Raw genomic sequence first — 18,856 nt, forward strand, 5'->3', positions numbered from 1 at the left:
GAAGTGGCCCTATCCTGCGCCGCGGCAAGTGGGCGTGGCCATGACATATGGGTGGAGCTGGAGGGCGGATTGGGGCGGGGCTGTTTGCGGGGAAAATGGATGTGGGGGTGATTGAGTGCGCCGCGCCGAAAGATGGATTTGGCCATGACATTGTATTGGGCGGAGCTTAACCGTAGCACAGCAAATATAGCCAACTATGACCATTAAATAATAAATGCAGCAACAGTTACCCCAGACACCAGAAAATAAAAACGCAATTTGTGCAACATTTCAACAGAAAACAAACAGAATTTGGGCCACATTTCAGCAGAAATGAAACGCAATTTGGGCCACATTTCAGCAGAAATGGAACGCAATTTGGGCCACATTTCAGCAGAAATGAAACGCAATTTGGGCCACATTTCAGCAGAAATGGAACGCAATTTGGGCCACATTTCAGCAGAAATCAAACGCAATTTGGGCACATTTTCAGCAGAAATCAAACGCAATTATGGCACATTTTCAGCAGAAATCAAACGCAATTAGGGCCACATTTCAGCAGAAATCAAACGCAATTTGGGCACATTTTCAGCAGAAATCAAACGAAATTAGGGCACATATTCAGCAGAAATCAAACACAATTTGGGCACATTTTCAGCAGAAATCAAACGCAATTTGGGCCACATTTTCAGCAGAAATCAAACGCAATTAGAGCACATTTTCAGCAGAAATCAAATGCAATTAGGGCACAGTTTAGCAGAAATCAAACGCAATTAGGGCACAGTTCAGCAGAAATCAAACGCAATTAGGGCCACCTTTTCAGCAGATATCAAACGCAATTAGGGCACATTTTCAGCAGAAATCAAACACAATTAGGGCACAGTTCAGCAGAAATCAAACACAATTAGGGCACAGTTCAGCAGAAATCAAACTATTAGGGCACAGTTCAGCAGAAATCAAACACTATTAGGGCACAGTTCAGCAGAAATCAAACACTATTAGGGCACATTTTCAGAGCTGCAAAAAGAAAAGAATTTACTCACCTGGCACTGGCAGAAGTCTTCTCTCCCCGTCTCCTCTCCTGGCCGGCTCCTCAGGCGCGCAGTTCCCACGGAACTCCCTCCCTCCTCCAATCTCCCGCGCTGATTGAATCAGGGCTACGGGAAGATGGCCACCCGAAGCCCTGTACTGGAGACATAGTCTCCAAAGCAGGGCTTCGGCGGCGGCCATCTTCCCGTAGCCCTGCCCTACTCTGCCAGCCCCGCGGGTCTGCGGGGAAACAGTGACGTCACTGAGCCGCGGAGGCCCCTACGATCTTGAGGCCCCAAGCGACCGCTTGGTTCGCTTTATGCCTCGCGGCGCCCCTGCGTTCAGCCATTTTTGCGTGATCGAGTAACAAACATCCAAACATCTAAACATCCAAACTTTCCCATTTATTATATTAGTAGGATAAAAAGAACCCCCAGCGTGCAACTGTTTGGCACTGACTATTAAAGGGCCAGTGCTTCTAAAGTATGTGATAACTCCAAACCATAACGTTTTTAATGCAGGATTAGCATCTTTATCACTTAATACACTCAGACCAGTTGCGGTTGAAATTTGATTTTTATGGTGACAATACCGCTTTAACAAGGCAAACTTTTGTTTTTCAGCTCATGTATCCTTTAAAGGTATTATCCAAATCAACGTATATTGAATGTCTATTTGACAAGCCCAATTTCCATACTGAATACAATTCATTGTGTATGCATGTCAGTACTACAATATCAGCGGAGATGTACGGAGATACAGCTACAGAACTATGGTCTCCGCCCATTCACGCCGCGGGTCACGTGACGTTACGCAGGTCTTCCCCTCACTGGAGAGGATAGGGCTGCTGGTTCTGCTAGAGTTCGTCAGCTGTAAGCTCCTCCCATTCTCGTGGTCACGTGATTGCGATGTCACATCCTTACAGCCGTCAGGCGCACATTTTCCTCTCTCAGGAGGTAGCAGCGGCGGCAGCATGGCGTTACAGGGTGAGAGTGCCGAGCTGCGTCTGCCTATTAGTACTCAGCAGTCAGCTACTGTCCCTTCACAAGCCTGGGGAATGAGAGAGAGAGAGGAAAGGGAGACTCTGCTCACTTAGTTTGCTGGAGTGAGGCATTGCTAATATATACTGTACATTGCTATTATATGCTTTATATCGTGCTGAAATTATGCATTATTTAGCATTTTCTGAGGACACCTGGCAAGTCATTTCAGGGGGTCCAGCCGCATGCAGGGCATGTTAACTATAATGGGGTCTTGGGTATGTTCCATCAAAATAGCATACAAAATGCTACTGAGCATGTGCAAAGTCATGAAGCACATAAATTAACCCCATAATACCCTCTGACAGCACTAACCTTGCAACCCGAGTTTCCAGCCTGAAGCCCAGGGAAAAAAAAGCGAGCGGGTGAAGGTCCTGGTGTGCAATGTCCCCTTTCCACTAGCAATCGCAATCACAAGCGCCAGTAATTGCAACTTTGTTATGCGATTGCGATTTTTCATTTGCATTGTATTATCCCTCTTAAAATCGCTCCCGAAAGATACTTCTCATTTCTATGATAAACTAACAGCCCTAGCGATTTACATCAGTACAGTACATGCGTGGTGTTACAACCACTGCAATTTGGCTGCATTTAGATTGCACTGGTGGGCGGCAGACAGGAGACTGAACTGCCTGGCAAGCGTGTGGGTCAGGTGTCTGTCTGAAAGAGGCCTTAGAATAAAAAGTTGTCGAAGCGAAACGAGGATCGAGCCTGCATCCCAGCAAGCAAGTAAAGGGGCATTGATTTCACTTGAAATGGATACTATTTTGGCAATGTTTGCTGAAATTTTGGAACCCCCCCCATGCACACCGCTACCGATTCAATACAGTATTAGGTGGTCACTTATCTGCTGGTTGGTGCTGGATAACCAAGACTTTTTCCCAGGTCCTGCCCTGAAGGTGGCTGAGGGGCTCCTTAGTCAGTGTTTCTCAAACCTGTCCTCTTGAGTCTCCAGTGGTGCATGTATTACAGGCTTGGTGACTCAGCTAGGCGGATTCCATGTTGCTGATACACTGATTTCCCCAACTGTGCATGTATGAGATTGCCTGCAAAACCTGCACAGATGGGGAGTCACAAGGACAGATTTGGGACATACTGTCTCCCTGGTGAATAGTGGTCCCCAGAGTCCCTGCACTGTGCCTGGCTGGCACGCTCCTCATTCAGCTTGTGTGCTTCTGTGTTCATCCTTGCAGGCAGGGCTGTGGATGTGGAGTCTGTACAAAAATCATCCAACTCCTCAGTTTATGAAACCTGACTCCAGTTGCCCAAATTTGCTCTGATTTCAACTCCTTAGTTTAATACTTACCAGGGCTGTGGATTTGGTACAAAAATCATCCCACTCCTCAGTTTATGAAACCTCTGACTCCTCAATTCCGACTCCACAGCACTGCTTGCAGGTACCTCATCCCTCTCTGCGGCCCAGCAGCATGTACGTATGCAGGTAACATTCTGTAAGGTCATGGAGGGAGACTCAGGTAACTTGCTGCAGACTGAAAGAGGATACCTATGGGACAGGTGAGTTTACTCTGCTGCAAACACTCTGCAGGGACCCCAGGAGGACCACTATTCACTGTGGTGGTGATGGGGAATGGGGGTATCAAGAGGGAGCCTGACAGCTGGATCTGGGGCCCTGTGCAGTTTCCTGGTTTGTTCATATGGAAGTGCCATCACTCCTCACATAGATAATTGGTATGATGATTGCTTGCAACTTGCAGTGCCAGTCTACTTGAGGGGGTTCAGCAGGAAGCCTTCTAGTGAGCAGTTCCCTAATCACAGCACCCTCTACAATGTTATGTTATTGGCTAAATAGTGTGGGTGTAGTTTAACCACTTGAGGACCCCAGTGTTAAACCCCCCTAAAGACCAAGCCATTTTTCATGAAATAAGCCACTGCAGCATTAAGGCCTCGCTGCAGGGCCATGCATGTCAGCACACAAGTAATCTCCCCCCCCTCCTTTCCTTTTATCCCCACCAACAGAGCTGTCTGTTGGTGGCGTAAAATCGCTCTCCAGTTGTTGTTTGTTTTTTTTTTTTTTTTTTTTTTTTATAAATATTTAATTTAAGTAAATGTGTGTATTTTTTTTATTGTTTTCCCCTCTCTCTCCCTCCCCCTGTCAGCCAATTACAGCGATCGGCTGTGTTAGGCTTCAGCCTATCACAGCACATCTCTTCTGTGTACCCCAGGGGAACAGCCGTGTCACACAGCGGTCCCCAGTACAGCGCTGCCATAGATCGCAGCGCTGTACTAAGTAAATAGATGGCGATCGCTGCTGGGACACTGAAGGCGGAGCTCCGCCTCCCAAGTGGAGATGTGCGAGTGATCTCCAGCAAAAGAGGACCTTCTGCCGACCAGCGTTAGGCGGTCCTGGGGATGCCGCCATTGGCGTGATGCAGTCGTCTAGTGGTTAAAGAGACTCTGTAACAAATTGTTTATCTTTATTTCTTCTATGCTATAAGTTCCTATGCCTTTTCTAATGTGGTCTGGCTTACTGCAGCTTTTCCTAATTGCACAGTAGCTGTGTTATCTCTGTTATATGATCTAATCTTCTCTCTATAGTCGGCACAGTCAGGCTGAGGCAGTCAGACTGGAATGTGCAGGGCTGCTTGTGATTAGCTAGAAGCTGTACACACCCCCTGCAGGCTCTGTGTGACTAACACACTCTGCTTAGCTGAGCCTATTAGAAGCTGGTTAGTTTGTTTGTAAACACTGCCTAAAACTGGCAATTACAAGCCAGGTTTGCAGCAGAGAATGGCAGAAACAGCACAGAGGGGACCAGGAGCACATAATGAATAGAATGGTATGCTTTTTATTGTAAGAATTTCAGAGTACAGATTCTCTTTAAAGTTTGAGAGGGTGCTGTCCACCCAGTCAAGTTAGCAAAATTTACCTATTCGCTTGTCAGCTGAGTCCCCTGGTCCAGTCACTGGAAATAGGTTGTAGATGCAGAGCTTACACTGTTCATTAGCATGTCACTGACATTCTGAGTGCTGGTATGGTTGAGGTGAGCTATTGAGAAAGTCCACAGGGAAATTCTTCTAACGTGGTTGGGTGGACAGCGCTCTCTGGAACTGCTCGGTTTCAGATAGGTTGCAGTATATGCCCACACTATTCAGCCAATAAAAAGGCTTCAGTTGTAGACATTGTTGTGATTGGATTACTGTTCCCTATGGACATCCTCGCTAGCTCACCTCAACCATACTAGCTCTACAATTAGTATTCACTCCCCTGGGATGAACAGGAAGTTTGCATACAGTTTGTAGGCTAATATAGTACCTAACTTGAGTACATTTTCATGCAAGCTGCAGATTACTAAAGGCAGACCTATTGAAATGGTAAGTTACTAAATACAGTGCTGATGGGGGGATCCATATATGGTATCTTGCCTCTGACGAAGCGGGTGTTTGAAGCGGGCTGTCAGGCTAACATACTGCTCTGTATGTCAGGATAATGGGGATGGAATAAAGGTGTGATTTGTTTGTAAGCCACTTGAGCTGGTGCCTGGATCCTTTCTGCTCTTATGCTGGGTATACACTGTGCAATTCTGTGCCGTGATCGAGCCGCTGGCTCGATGCTGGCGCGTTCCTGTGGGCGCGTGGATCGATTCCCGCTCATCCCCGCGGGCAGTTCCTTATCAGCCGCTCGTTTCTTCCATTGTCCACCTGCGGGGAGCGAGCGTGTAGTCGATCCGCCGTGGTGATCGGACAGGTTGAATATTATCAATCGAGCCATCAGCGGCTCGATTGATAACAACTATCGCGCCGTGTATGCCCAGCATTATGGTCTATTAACTAAAATCTGTGATTGGTTATCTGCACATCTGTACTAGCCATTCCCATGATGGACTAACTTTGAAATCGCTTAGAGGAATTTTTATATTTAGGTGGCACACCACACTGCCTGGTAAAGGCCTTCTGTAGAAGTGCCTGCATGCAAACTGTGATTAGCATCTCATTGACCGTATTGGTTAATTGTAGGGTAGTCTTAAACTCTAAAATCTGGTTATTCCACCTCTCTGCCCTTTCCCCCACCACTCCCAAAGTTTCAGTTCTTGTGGAACCAAAAGTCAGTTTTGTTGAAGTATATGCTACTTGTTAGCTGTAGCTAATGAAATCACAACTTCTGACTTCCTTTTAGGTGGTGGTGATGATGATGATGATTGGGCCCCACCATCTGAAGCGGAGATGAAGATTTTGAGAGTTCGTCGAGAACGCCAAGATAAAATTAGTCGGCTTATGGGAGATTACCTATTGAAGGGATACAGAATGCTAGGGGACAGCTGTGAAGCATGTGGGGTAAGTGATTAGAGGGTGTATGCACTATAAACTGCACTAAGCAGGATTACGTGTTTAGTCTTGCGCACGGTGAGTAGAGCGTAATACATAGACAAGATAACATTTATATTGCGCTTTTCTCCTGGCGGACTTAACCTCCTTGCCGGTTTTTCCGACCTGAGCTCGGGGTAGAAAAAATAAGCTATTAGCGGTGATCCCGAGCTCAGGTCGGGGTAGGCATTGCAGAGCTTTACTTGTGGTTCTGGTGTCCCGCACGCGATCTCGCTGCGCAGCGGGACTCCAGCCTCTCTCTCCGGCAGTGTGGGGTCTTTCCCTGGCCGCCGGGATCCCCCATGTCCCCGCTATTCTTCCGGGGACCCGGCAGGCAGTTGGAGCAGCGCAGCCGTGGTGGTGGCAGCAGAGCGGTGGTGGCAGCGTGACGTCATCAGGGGCGGGGCTAATATTGAAAACGAACTTCTCTATATTAGAGAAATATAGAGAAGTTCGTTTATATGTATATTAGCGCCATCTTGTGGGCAAAGAGAAAACTGCAGCACAGGAGCCCAGGAAGGTAATTTTTTTTTTATTTTGCTGCAGATCTCCCTGCCAGAATGATTTTTTTCAGGTTTTAGGGTCTGAAAGAGTGGAAAAAAATTGCACCGCTTTTAGACCCTAAAATCTGGAAAAAAATCAGACCGCCAAGGAGGTTAAAGAGACACTGAAGCGAGAATAAATCTCGCTTCTTGTCTCATAGTTAGCAGGGGCATGTGTGCCCCTGCTAAAACGCTGCTATCCCGCGGCTAAACGAGGGTCCCTGACCCCCCAAACCCCCCCCCCCTTGCAAAATCTACAACCAACTTGGTCGTAAATTTTGCTGCTGTTGAGGCAGGGCTAACGGCTGCAGCCCTACCTCACAGCGCGTCTATCAGCGACGCATCGCCACCTCTCCCCCGCCCCTCTCAGTGAAGGAAGACTGAGAGGGGCGGGGGAGAGGCGGAGATACACTCTGAGACGCGCGTGAGGCGGGGCTGCGGCAGTTAGCCCTGCCTCAATCCGGAAGAGATCCCCCGCTGCTCGGAGGGGATTTCGGGGGGTAAGGGACCCTCGTTAAGCCGCGGGATAGCGGCGTTTTAGCAGGGACACACATGCCCCTGCTGACTGAGGTCTGAAGCGAGATTTATTCTCGCTTCAGACTCTCTTTAGGCTGCAGTCGCTAGAGCACGCTCACTAGGCAGTAGCAATCTTAGGAAGTCTTGTCCAAGGTCTCCTCACTGGATAGGTGCTGGCCTACTGAACAGGAAGAGCCAAGATTTGAACCCTGGTCTCTTGTGTCAGAGGAGAAGCCCTTAAAGGGAACCTAAACTGAGACTGATATGGATTTTTCCTTTTTAAATGGTGCCAGTTGCCTGACTCTCCTGCTGATCCTGTGTCTCTAATACTTTTAGCCACAGCCCCTCAACAAGCATGCAGATCAGGTGCTCTGACTGAAGTCAGACTGGATTAGCTGCATGCTTGTTTCAGGTGTGTGATTCAGCCTCTACTGCAGCTAAAGAGATCAGCTGGACTGCCAGGCTACTGGTATTGTTTAAAAGGAAACATCCATATCGCTCTGTTTAGGTTCCCTTTAACCAGTGCAGTGTCCAGCATCCTACTTTACACCTTTACACACATAATTCTGCTTAAAGAGCATCCGAGACCAAAAAAAGATGAGTAATGGAGTACATAATTTTGGTACTAATGGCATCCCTTGGCAGGCTTTGTTCTCGGCCTCCACACTCAACCCCCTTTCATCTGTTAAGTCCTGTTAGTAGGCCTCTACTAGTACTAGTCTGGACCTTTTAACCGTAAGTGATGGCCCTCGCATATATGCAGTAGCCTCTCCATAGTTATGAATTAGAGCCGCTGGGGCTCAGTCAATGTGACTATGGGGGGGGCACTGCGCATGCACGTTGGCCATTAAAAGGTCCTAGTACTAGTCAGGGACTACTAATGGGACTAAAACTAATGGGACTTAAAACAGATTAAAGGAAATGGGGGGGGGGGGGGAACACAGCCTGCCAACGGATGCTATTAGTAATTAAAGCTTATACTCCATTGTACTTAATTTTTTTTTTTGTCTTTTGGTCTTAGTTGTCCTTTAACTACCTTAGCGGTATGGACGAGCTCAGCTCGTAGATTACTGCCAGAGGGTGCCGCTCAGGCCCTGCTGGGCAGATTTTGATCAAATAAAAAGCAGCACACGCAGCCGGCACTTTGCCAGCCGCGTGTGCTGCCTGATCGCCGCCGCCCTGCGGCGATCCGCCGCGAGCAGCGGCGAAAGAGGGTCCCCCCAGCAGCCTGAGCCCTGCGCAGCCGGAACAAATAGTTCCGGCCAGTGCTAAGGGCTGGATCGGAGTCGGCTGACGTCCATGACGTCACTCCGCTCGTCGCCATGGCGACGAAGTAAGCGAAATACGGAAGGCCGCTCATTGCGGCCTTCCGTGTTACTTCTGGCCACCGGAGGCGATCAGAAGAACGCCTCCGGAGCGCCCTCTAGTGGGCTTTCATGCAGCCAACTTTCAGTTGGCTGCATGAAGTAGTTTAAAAAAAAAAAAAAAAAAAAAAATCTCCCGCAGCCGCCCTGGCGATCTTAATAGAACGCCAGGGTGGTTAAATAAAACCTGAACTGAAAATTAAAAGTCAAAATAAGCATACACAAGTCATACTTACCTTCCATGTAGTCTACTCCTCAGTGTCTTTCTCCTGTCCTGTGTCCTGTTTGTGCACTGTGATCAAGGGAATTTTCCGTCCTCCATTTTGAAACTGGCCATTACCCTATAACAGCTTCCTGGTCAGCACACAGTTTAACTGTAACATCGCCCACTTGAGCCATTGGGAAACATAGACATTACCTGGTACATCAGTTTTCCTCTCAGCTATAACTGACAGCAACTGATATATATTAGTTCTGACAAAATATTGTCAGAACTGGAAGGGATCATTGTCAGAAGAAAGTGGTGAGCTTCTGAAAGGAACTGATGGCAAGGTAAGTATTTAATGTTCATTTGAAGTTACCTCATGTGTTTATTTTAAATATATAAAATATTTAAATATATATATATATATATATATATATATATATATATATATATATATATATATATATATATATATATATATATATATATATATATATATATATATATATATATATATATATATATATATATATATATATATATATAATATTTTTACTCAGTACAGGTTCTCTTTATGGCAGTTTAGTGCATACAGCCCTAGACCTGGAATAGGAGTTCACCATCATGCTGATGAGACTAACTGTCCTTTTCTTTCTTTTTTTTTATTGGCCATGTCTAGACTATATTGTTACAGGATCGACAGAAGAAGTTACTTTGTGTCTCTTGCCAGGAGCTAGATTCTGATACTGAAAAAGACAACCCAGGTATGAATCTGCATACTATGGTATCCTATCACAAACATTAATTGAAAGGAAGTTTAGCATTGTACTTTGAGTGCTGATTGTAGCAGGGCTGTGGAATCGGTACAAAAATCTTCCAACTCCTCAGTTTATGAAACCTCCCGACTCCTCGACTCTGACTCCTCAGTCTAAGTTTTACAAAAGCAATGGATTTGGTTTAAAAATCATCCGACTCCTCACTTTATTGAAACTTCCGACTCCAGGTACCCAAAATTGCTCCGACTCCTCGACTCCGACTCCACAGCCCTGGATTGTAGTGCGGAGTGCTGACTAGTGCAGACCTCATGTAAAGTGAAGATGTGCACTGGGCAAACTGCGTGCGCTGTTACACCCGCCTGCTGACAGGCTGCCGCATTCCCCTCCTTCCCTGCAGATTAGCGAGCAGGCTGCGGGGGATTTGAAACCCACCTACAATCACTGCTTCCCACGTCGCGTCTCCATGGTTACAGGACGTCACATGGCATGATGCACCAGCGTATTACACGCTGGCACATCCTGACTGTTCTGTTGCCATGGTGACGGGAAGCGGTGATTGAAGGTGTTTCCAATCCCTGCTGCCCACTCGCAACTTTGCAGGGAGGGAGGGGCTTGAAATGTAAAGAATGTGGTCCGCAGCATGCGGCCTGGGCCACGCACAGAGATTGCCCTGGCCTTGAAAAAAGAGGCTTCAGAAAGCCTCGACTGGTTCAGGTTATGCTGCATATGGGTTTACACCAATGGAAGCTTGACCACAAAGGCAGCACCACCCCTGACTTTCTCAACCATAATCTAGCCTTTACATTGAAGTAGAGGATACAGTACAGGGTGTCGGCAGGTGTAGTCACTTGCAACAGCTGGGCTGTGATATAGGGGGGTGGGAATGGAGTGGTTGTGGCAGCAGCAGGAAGAATCATGGCTGTGTCCTTGAGGGGCCATTGTTGGATTTTCATACCCAGAAGACAAAGTTGTATACACATACTAAATTAACCACTTCACTACCCTGGTAATTTTCACAGTTCAGCTTAGCTGTGATTACGTTGGCAATAACTTTATCAATTATCACAACTAAATGATCTACGGCAGGAGTCTCAAACTCAATTTACCTGGGGGGCCGCAGGAGGCAAAGTCAGGATGAGGCTAGGCCGCATAAGGAATTTCACAATCGCGGCGCATCGCCGCCTCTGCCCGCCCCTCTCACTCTTCCTTCACAGAGAGGGGCGGGGAGAGGCGGTGATCCGTTCGACGATTGACAGCTCTGCCCCTTCCAGGAAATGCCGGCGGATTGCCCCCTGGGCGATTTGGGGGCTCTGCAGCCCTCGTTTAGCGGCGGGGATGCGGCGTATTACTTGAGAGCACTGAAGCAAACTATAAGGAAGCTTTTGCCAGCGAGGGACACAAAATATTTTATCGAGGGCCGCAAATGGCCCTCGGGCTGCGAGTTTGAGACCCCTGATCTACGGTATATATATTTTTTTTTTTTCAGGACAAATGAATCTTATTGTGGCTGATGCATTTTTTTTATTTTTTTATACACAATTTGTCCACTTTCATACATTATAGCTTTAATATAAACAGTTCTATTGTACATTAAACCCACACATTTTATTTGTCTATCCCTCCTCTTTATTTAAACAGTTCATTTGTTTTTATAATGTATTAGGTGTAACAATTAAGTAATGTATACAATCAGCTACTGTCTGCTCCTGGAATGTGTATTTTACACTTGTTTACTAATTTGTCATTGAATTCCCTGGGAGGAGGAGAGGGGTTTGCTGTCATTATTTTACAACTCTGTAGTGATGTTATCAGGTCAGAGATAAATAGTGTTATCTAAGATTTTGTAGGAAGAAAAGTGCAGAGACTTATTTTTAGGTCATGGGGACAAGTGGTTAAACTCGGCTGAAGAAGCCGGTAATGGCTGTCTCAGCTGAGAATGTAGCGTGTGTGCAATGGCTTCTGACCCTCCTTGGCGCCTCAGCCGGTGATCAGCCTATTGGGTCAATTCAGCCATAAACATTGTTTTCCCCACTCGCCCCTCCAGAAGCGTGTAATTTTTTGTGTGCCGCACTCTTGTTGCCTCCACCATAGCAACAGAATGTGCTGCTAGCCCGCAACCTAGTGACACATCTGTACAGCTTCTCCCTGCACTGACGCCTAAAGGTTTGATTCCTGATCCCTGCCAGGTGGTGACGTCACGTATGTGTGTACAAGGCATAAGGCTAAAAATTGTTGACACTGGAGAGATCTGTTAGTGACGGCAGATTGCATTGCCTGCATAGAATACTCCTTTACCCCCCGTTCACACCTGAGCATTTTGCCAGCGATTTCGGGAAAAACGTTTAAGCGCTAGCGCTTTTGAAAGCGCTAGTGCAATAGAAACCTATGGGCTCGTTCTCACTTAAGCGATTTGCGTTAATCGCCTGAGATTAACACAAATCGCTCAAAAAAATTGGTATCCTGCACCATTTTCAGGCGATTTTCCAGCGATCGCGTTTACTGCTACAGAAACGCTAATCGCAAATGCGGAAAATCACCCCAAGTGTGAATGGCGATTTTTGGCATTAATCGCCAAAAATGTGAATGGGGCCTTACCCCCTGTTTAATTTACATTCATCCACTGCAGCTGTAACTCTGCATCAGACCAGCTTCCTGAAAATAAAAACTGCCCTCTCACTTTGGTAGAGAGAGCTTAATGCTGAGTGCAGATGAATGTCTGTACTAAGTATAACTACAGCGTTTGTTATTCCTACACTTAGCGGATGATTGTAAACAACCTTGATGCAGGTTGGCACATGCTTCAGCAGCCTGCCTGTGCTTCTATTATAAAACAACAATTTCACATATTTTGACTTAGCAATCCTGGATAAAGGGATTATTTGTGTTTTTGCTTGCTGAGATAATGATATAAAGCACTTGTTCTTGAATAGTTGATTGTCTTATGTAGCAGAAATCTGAATCAACACAGAACCTGATTTCTCAGACGATTCACAGAAAATTCCCTCACCAGGGGATAAAACTTAACATTTAATAATTACATCTAAAAATGGACGATTTTTGTTTACTGTCAAGAACGTTACTTCAAAAAGTTGATACAGTAGTTTGGTAAATATGGAGTTATCCTCCCCCCTACCTCAACTTCAACGTTAGCATTAATAACTATTTACACAAACCCCCCCACCATAACTAAAACAACCTGACATGTTTCACTTCCTGGCGGAAGCCTTTTCATGGGACAAAGTGCAGTGGCAGCATGACAGAAGGCTCTGTCTCCAAAGGTTTTGAGGTGGACTCTGGGGGGTGACCAAGGTGTTGGATCCTTTTGATCTACGATTGTGGGGGGTGTAATGCAGTTGCAACAAGTCCTTCAGGTATTCCGGGCCCAGATTGTGCAAGGATTTGGATGTCTGTAAGCCAATCTTAAACAAAATTCTCCATTTTATCGGTAGCCATTGGAGTGAACATATAGGGTTGGTGTTATGTGGCAATGGCGGGGTTGGCTCGTTAACAGCCTTGCGGTGGCATTCTGTACTAATTGCAGGTGGTGTAGGTCTTTCTTCCTGGGAAAGCTCCCTCTGGCCCGCAGTCTGTAATCTGCTCCCTTCTCAGGTCTCTTCTCTCCCTGCATTGGTGTTTTTTGCTCAGTGAATATCCCCGTTCTCAGATGGCCTCTGCTCACAGTAAGGCTATGCGCACACTGGGGCGCTGCATGGCGTGTGAAAGCGGGATTGCAATGGAAGATAAGTCACATTTTGCATTACACGTGCAATACGATGCATACACTGAAGCATACAGTAAAGTGGAGCTAAACTCAGAACTTTCTCTGCTCTAAAAGATTAGCCACAGTATGATAACCTTTATGGGTGAAAAAAATCTTCATTACAATGGAAATACAATAATAATTAAAAAAAAAAACTCAAGTTATAACTTCTGCATGTTCCTGGGAGCATAGAAAGGGCTAAGCCTCACTGTTGACTTAAAGGACACCCGAAGCGAAAATAAACTAAACGATTGTATCCATCTTCCTTCTTCTAAATATGACTTTTAAGATATTCCAGTTTCATTTTAAGTTTTTACTGTTTTATTGTTTTTGCTCAATGACACATTCCTTGAAGTATGCCAGAGCTAAAATATGTGAACTATTGACCCTTTTTATCTCTTTCCTGCTCTCAGAAGCCATTTTCTGCTAGGAAAGGGTTTTATAGTTGGAATTTCTTATCAGTGAAGGTCACACTGTAGTCACTTCCTTACTGAGTCAGGACTCAGTCAGCCACTTACATACCTGATATTTAACTCTTTCAGGCAGAGAAAGAAAAAAAGGAACACAGCATAGTTATTAGTGTGCTTGGCAATGTACATACCCATGTCTATCTCATCATGTCACTTGGGGTATCCTTTAAAATGGGTTCCCACTTGCAGCCGGACCACATATGGCCAGCGGGAGCAGAAAGTCTAGCTGCATGTATGTTTTCAGGTGTGTGATTCAGACACTACTGTAGCCAAAGAGATCAGCAGGACTGCCAGGCCATGTGCATTGTTTAAAAGGAAATAAATAGGGCAGTCCCCTTATCCCTTTCACTGCAAGTATACTTTAAGTTGTGGGTTTACTTGGGCTTTAATATAGCTTTGCAGCAATGGGATTATTGCTGGGTTTTATGATTTATTTATTTTACTTGTTGGATTCTCTGATCTAATCCTTTTGCCTTCTGTTTTGTCTCCCAGCTCTGAATCCTCAGGCAGCTCTGACTCAGGTACGGGAGCATCAACAGGCTGCACTGGCATCTGCTGCCGCTGCCCCCCTCCCCAGAGAGAATGACCAGCCTGTCCCTGTAAACCATTTCAACCATGTAAACAGCCCCACTGTCCTCACTGTCCCCGAACCTGTTCATTCTGCTGAAGAGGCACTGTTGGAGAAAATCAGCTGGGCTTCCCATCAACTGAGAGAAACCTCCTCTGTAGAATACAGCTCTCAGCTGTGTACCCTCATTGGGTCCTGTGCCCAGAGCTTGCGACTTCTCAAAGATCTTCACCATTGAAGTTTGGAATAGTGCACCTGTCTCCTTAAAGTTAACTCAGGTGAGTGATATGGAGGCTGCTGTATTTATTTCCTTTTAAATACTAGTTGCCTGGCTGTCCTGTTGGTCTATTTGGCTGTAGTAGTGTCTGAATTACACCAGAAACAAGCATGCAGCTAATCTCGTCAGGTCTGACAATGTCAGAAATGCCTGATCTGCCGCATGCTTATTCAGGGTCTAGAGGCAGAGGATCAGCAGGCCAGCTAGGCAACTGGTATTGCTTAAAAATACAGATGGCAGCCTCCATATCACTGTCACGTTAGGTTCACTTTAAAGAGATCCAGTCATAGCCATTTGTAAGAATCTAAATCCTTTCTCTAAAACTATTACAACAGTGACTTCAAGACGACTTGCTCTCTTTTGACAGTATTGCTGCTTGAGCAGATTAGTAATAACTTTTGGAGTTTAAAGCAGTTGTTTACTCCAAGTTGCCTGTCAGGAATACGTAAATCAGAAAACCAAAGCCTGAGTGAAAGTCGTTACACTCCATCACGGATGATCTTTTTGGCTGGACATACCATTCCGCCGTCTCTATGGGGCTAAACTTCTTTTCAGGACACAACCTAATGTTTGGTATGACCTACTCTGCTCTTTTGCATGCTCCTGCTGCACCTTTGGCTGAGGTACTCTTGAAGTATTTACATAGCTTGCCATGAAGTCCATAACGTTCTATGGATGGGTGTTATAACATAGCAGCTGAAATACCAGGATACACACTTGCCTAAATCTTTTGTACCTGGGATGAAATAAATTGGTGTTAAGCTGAGCTAGTCATCTGGTACCTGGAAACATTTGTCTTTCTGCTGAACTATTGCCTTGTATATTCCGGAGGCAGAGTGAGTCATTAGGTTCCCTGGGAATCTGTCAAGTCCAGCATTTAGTGCCGACTTCCTACTTTTCTCTTTATTGGTATCAGCCGAAACACAATAGCAGCACTTGGACCACATGCAGGTGACATGCGGCAGCCTGGGGAACTTGGAGACACTGAAGCGAAAAATAAATTGTGGTGATTTCTATGTGTAGTATAGCTAAGAAATAAAACATTAGGAGCAGAGACTGAAGTCTAATATTGTTTCCAGTACAGGAAGAGTTAAGAAAATCCATTTATCTGTGCAAAAAAAGCCATTGAGCACAGAGAGCTCTGTCTTCTAAAGCTTATCTCAACTGTCATTGTATTTTCTTTTTCTCTCCAGAGGACAGATCAATAGTTCACTAGCCTGCTCTGTAAAATCATTTAGAATGCTGAGTAGTGTAGTAATTGCAAATATTAGAGAATGATGCAATGCTATAAAAAAACCAAAAAAAAAACACTATATAACTGAAAATAAAAATATGAGAATATTTTCTTTGCTACTAACGTTCTAGTAATTATCCGTACTACACAACCAATTCATTATATCATAATTTTTTTTTTTCCGCTTCAGTGTCTCTTTAGGAGGACAAGATCTTGTAGAGCAATGCAAGATCATTGTATCCAGATCTCCACGCATCTCACTCACAATACCAAATAGACTTCATTGTTAATAACAAACGGGCAGAACAACTATTCAGAGCCATTACATTTTCACCGTTAAAGCAGTTTGAGTGATGATTCAGATTTTGCTAATTTGTGACTGATTTTCTTTGAAATTAAACTTTAGGCACAGCAAATTGCATACTACGCCCACTCCATGCCTAGTAATGTAATATCTGTTGCAAAGAGGAATTCCATCATTTTATACATTTGTAGCTAGAAAAAAAAAAAAAGTATGGGGTTACCGTGCATCGTCATGTAAAATGTATCTCCCCGGGATCTGGACAGTGTCATCAGCGTCCTCTAGACTAGAGCTCTTGATATGGCCTCTTGCGCACTACATGTGATTCCGATTTTATTTTATTTTTTGTACCATCCAATATTTTATTCTGATTAAAAAAATGTAAATGTCAAAAGTGCCAAAATGCAGTACTTTTTTCAATCGGAATGAAAAATCGGATCGTGAAAAAAATCAGAATCGCATGTAGTGTGATCACATGACGATAGGCGGCAATATCACCATAGAGATAGATTGCCCCCGGGAGGACAGGCGGAAGAAATGCAGCGCTGGCTCCTGGGGAGGTGAGTTCTGCGCGGGGCTTCCTGAAGTGTGTGTGTTGGGGGGGGGGGGGGGGGAGAATTCTCTCTTCCTGAAGGGTGTGTGTGGGTGATTCTCTGGTGTATGAGCCAGAAGATCATTATTTTATGTATGTAGTTGAGGGGCCTTAATATTTTATACATGACAAGAAGGTGACTCCTCTAAGTTCCTTTAATGAAGGGTGCTGAGGAGGGAGGTCTAGGACATGCCCCTTGCTGGTTTTGCGGCACTTTCACTAGCTTGGTGTGGGGCTTCTCCTTTCCGCCCTCCTGACAGCAAAGGGAGAGACTAAGGAAGTCAAGTGACTATCCCTTTATTCCATAGATTTTTTGGTTTGCTCAAACCAGTATGCGATTTGCTGTGCCTGGGGTTGCTTTTCTTTGCCTTTAACACTTGAAGGTCAACTGTAGTGAGAAGAATATGGAGGCTGCCTTATTTATTTCCTTTAAACACCACCAGTTGCCTGGCAGCCCTGCTGATCTATCTGGCTGCAGTAGTGTCTGAATCACACCAGAAACAAGCATGCAGCTAATCTGTCAGATCTGCCAGAAACACCTGATCTGCTGCATGCTTGTTCAGGGTCTATGGCTGACAGTATTAGAGGATCAACAATATTGCCAGGGAACTGGTATTATTTATCAGGAAATAAATATGGCAGCCTCCATATACCTCTCACTTCAGGTTTCCTTTAAGCTCTTTGTGTTTGCTGCTTTTTAATGTTTGAACATTCACATTAAATTTATTAATTGCATACTTGTGGTTGTTGTTCATGCTTCATCAATAAGCTGTGATATTTCATGGAATGTTATTAGTAAACAAGTTGACACTGAAGGAATAGCATACATTAAATATTTACCTGATACCTTGTGGTTCCTTTGTGGCTTCTACACGAATGTATTTGTTTACATACCAAAGGATATACCCCAGCCCAAATGCACACCTCATGGTACAGGGAACCTACACCAAATAAAACATTGTTTTCTGCTTCTGCCAGCCACCCTGTGCCTGCGCCGTCACTAAGGGTACCCATACACTTATAGATTTGCAGCAAATTCTACCATCCGATAGATTACTGTCAGGTCGAATCTGACAGGAATAGATTTGATGTGTGCCACACACTAGGAACTGATTTCCAATAGATTTCAGATTCTATTGAAAACCGATCGAAATTCAGTGTAGCACTATTTGATCCAATGCAACTCTATGGGCTGTCGATAGGCTGGCAACAGCCGATCGACCTAGATTTTCCATCCGGATCGATCGAGTAAATCGGTCAGAAACTGATCTGCCCATTAACCATGCCTCCTGCTGCATCGATATCTAGTCTTGATTGGAGTGATCGAATCGGCCACTTCAATGGCAGAAATCAACCAGTGTATGGACCTCCTAAGTGATCCTCCAGTCCCCCGCAGCAACCCTCTTCTGGCTGGGCGAGTGTATGGCCACTGCGCATGTGCTGCTGTGCGCGTCATCGATCTCGCTCCCGTTGCCGGGAGTGTTCTACGCTTGCACAGTACAGATTTTTGCGCAGAGCACTCCCATGCACCAGAGAGCGATCAGGAGGCCTCCATATGATAGAGGGTTGCTGCGGGGGACAGAAGGGATCGCTGATGACGGCATGGGTGCAGGGGGCTGGTAGAAGCCCCAGGTAAGTTAAACTTTTTTCTCTTCAATTTAGGTTCACTTTAAAAATACCTGCTTTAGGCTAGTGGTTAATCAAAACTAGAGATCAGGGATGCTGTCACGAGTAGATTCGAGTGGCCTAAGCACTCGAACTCGTGATTCAAATGAGCAATAATTAATGCAGGTGAGGAGCGGGACATAAGGGGTTATTTACCCATAAGGCTGCGTGTTCCCTGCGCTCCAAATAGGATCCACACGCGTCCTATTCTTTGCG

At 45.3% G+C, this 18,856-nt stretch overlaps 1 protein-coding gene across 3 annotated transcripts in view; it reads left to right on the forward strand.

The window, feature by feature from the left end:
* Positions 1-17,710, forward strand: part of LOC137538410 (protein cornichon homolog 2) — a 325,780-nt gene extending 308,070 nt beyond the window's left edge. For 2 of the 3 annotated variants that reach the window (XM_068260577.1, XM_068260578.1), the window contains 3 exons: positions 6,183-6,340; positions 9,677-9,761; positions 14,496-17,710. In XM_068260577.1, coding sequence (XP_068116678.1) covers positions 6,183-6,340; positions 9,677-9,761; positions 14,496-14,809 — 557 coding nt within the window. In that variant the 3' untranslated portion in view covers positions 14,810-17,710. Of the gene's footprint in view, positions 1-1,889; positions 1,995-6,182; positions 6,341-9,676; positions 9,762-14,495 lie in introns of those variants that run through there. The other variant, XM_068260579.1, reaches the window with a different exon arrangement.
* Positions 17,711-18,856: the final 1,146 nt, after the last annotated feature.

The sequence above is a fragment of the Hyperolius riggenbachi genome, chromosome 11, assembly GCF_040937935.1.
Source record: "Hyperolius riggenbachi isolate aHypRig1 chromosome 11, aHypRig1.pri, whole genome shotgun sequence".
Lineage (NCBI taxonomy): Eukaryota > Metazoa > Chordata > Amphibia > Anura > Hyperoliidae > Hyperolius > Hyperolius riggenbachi.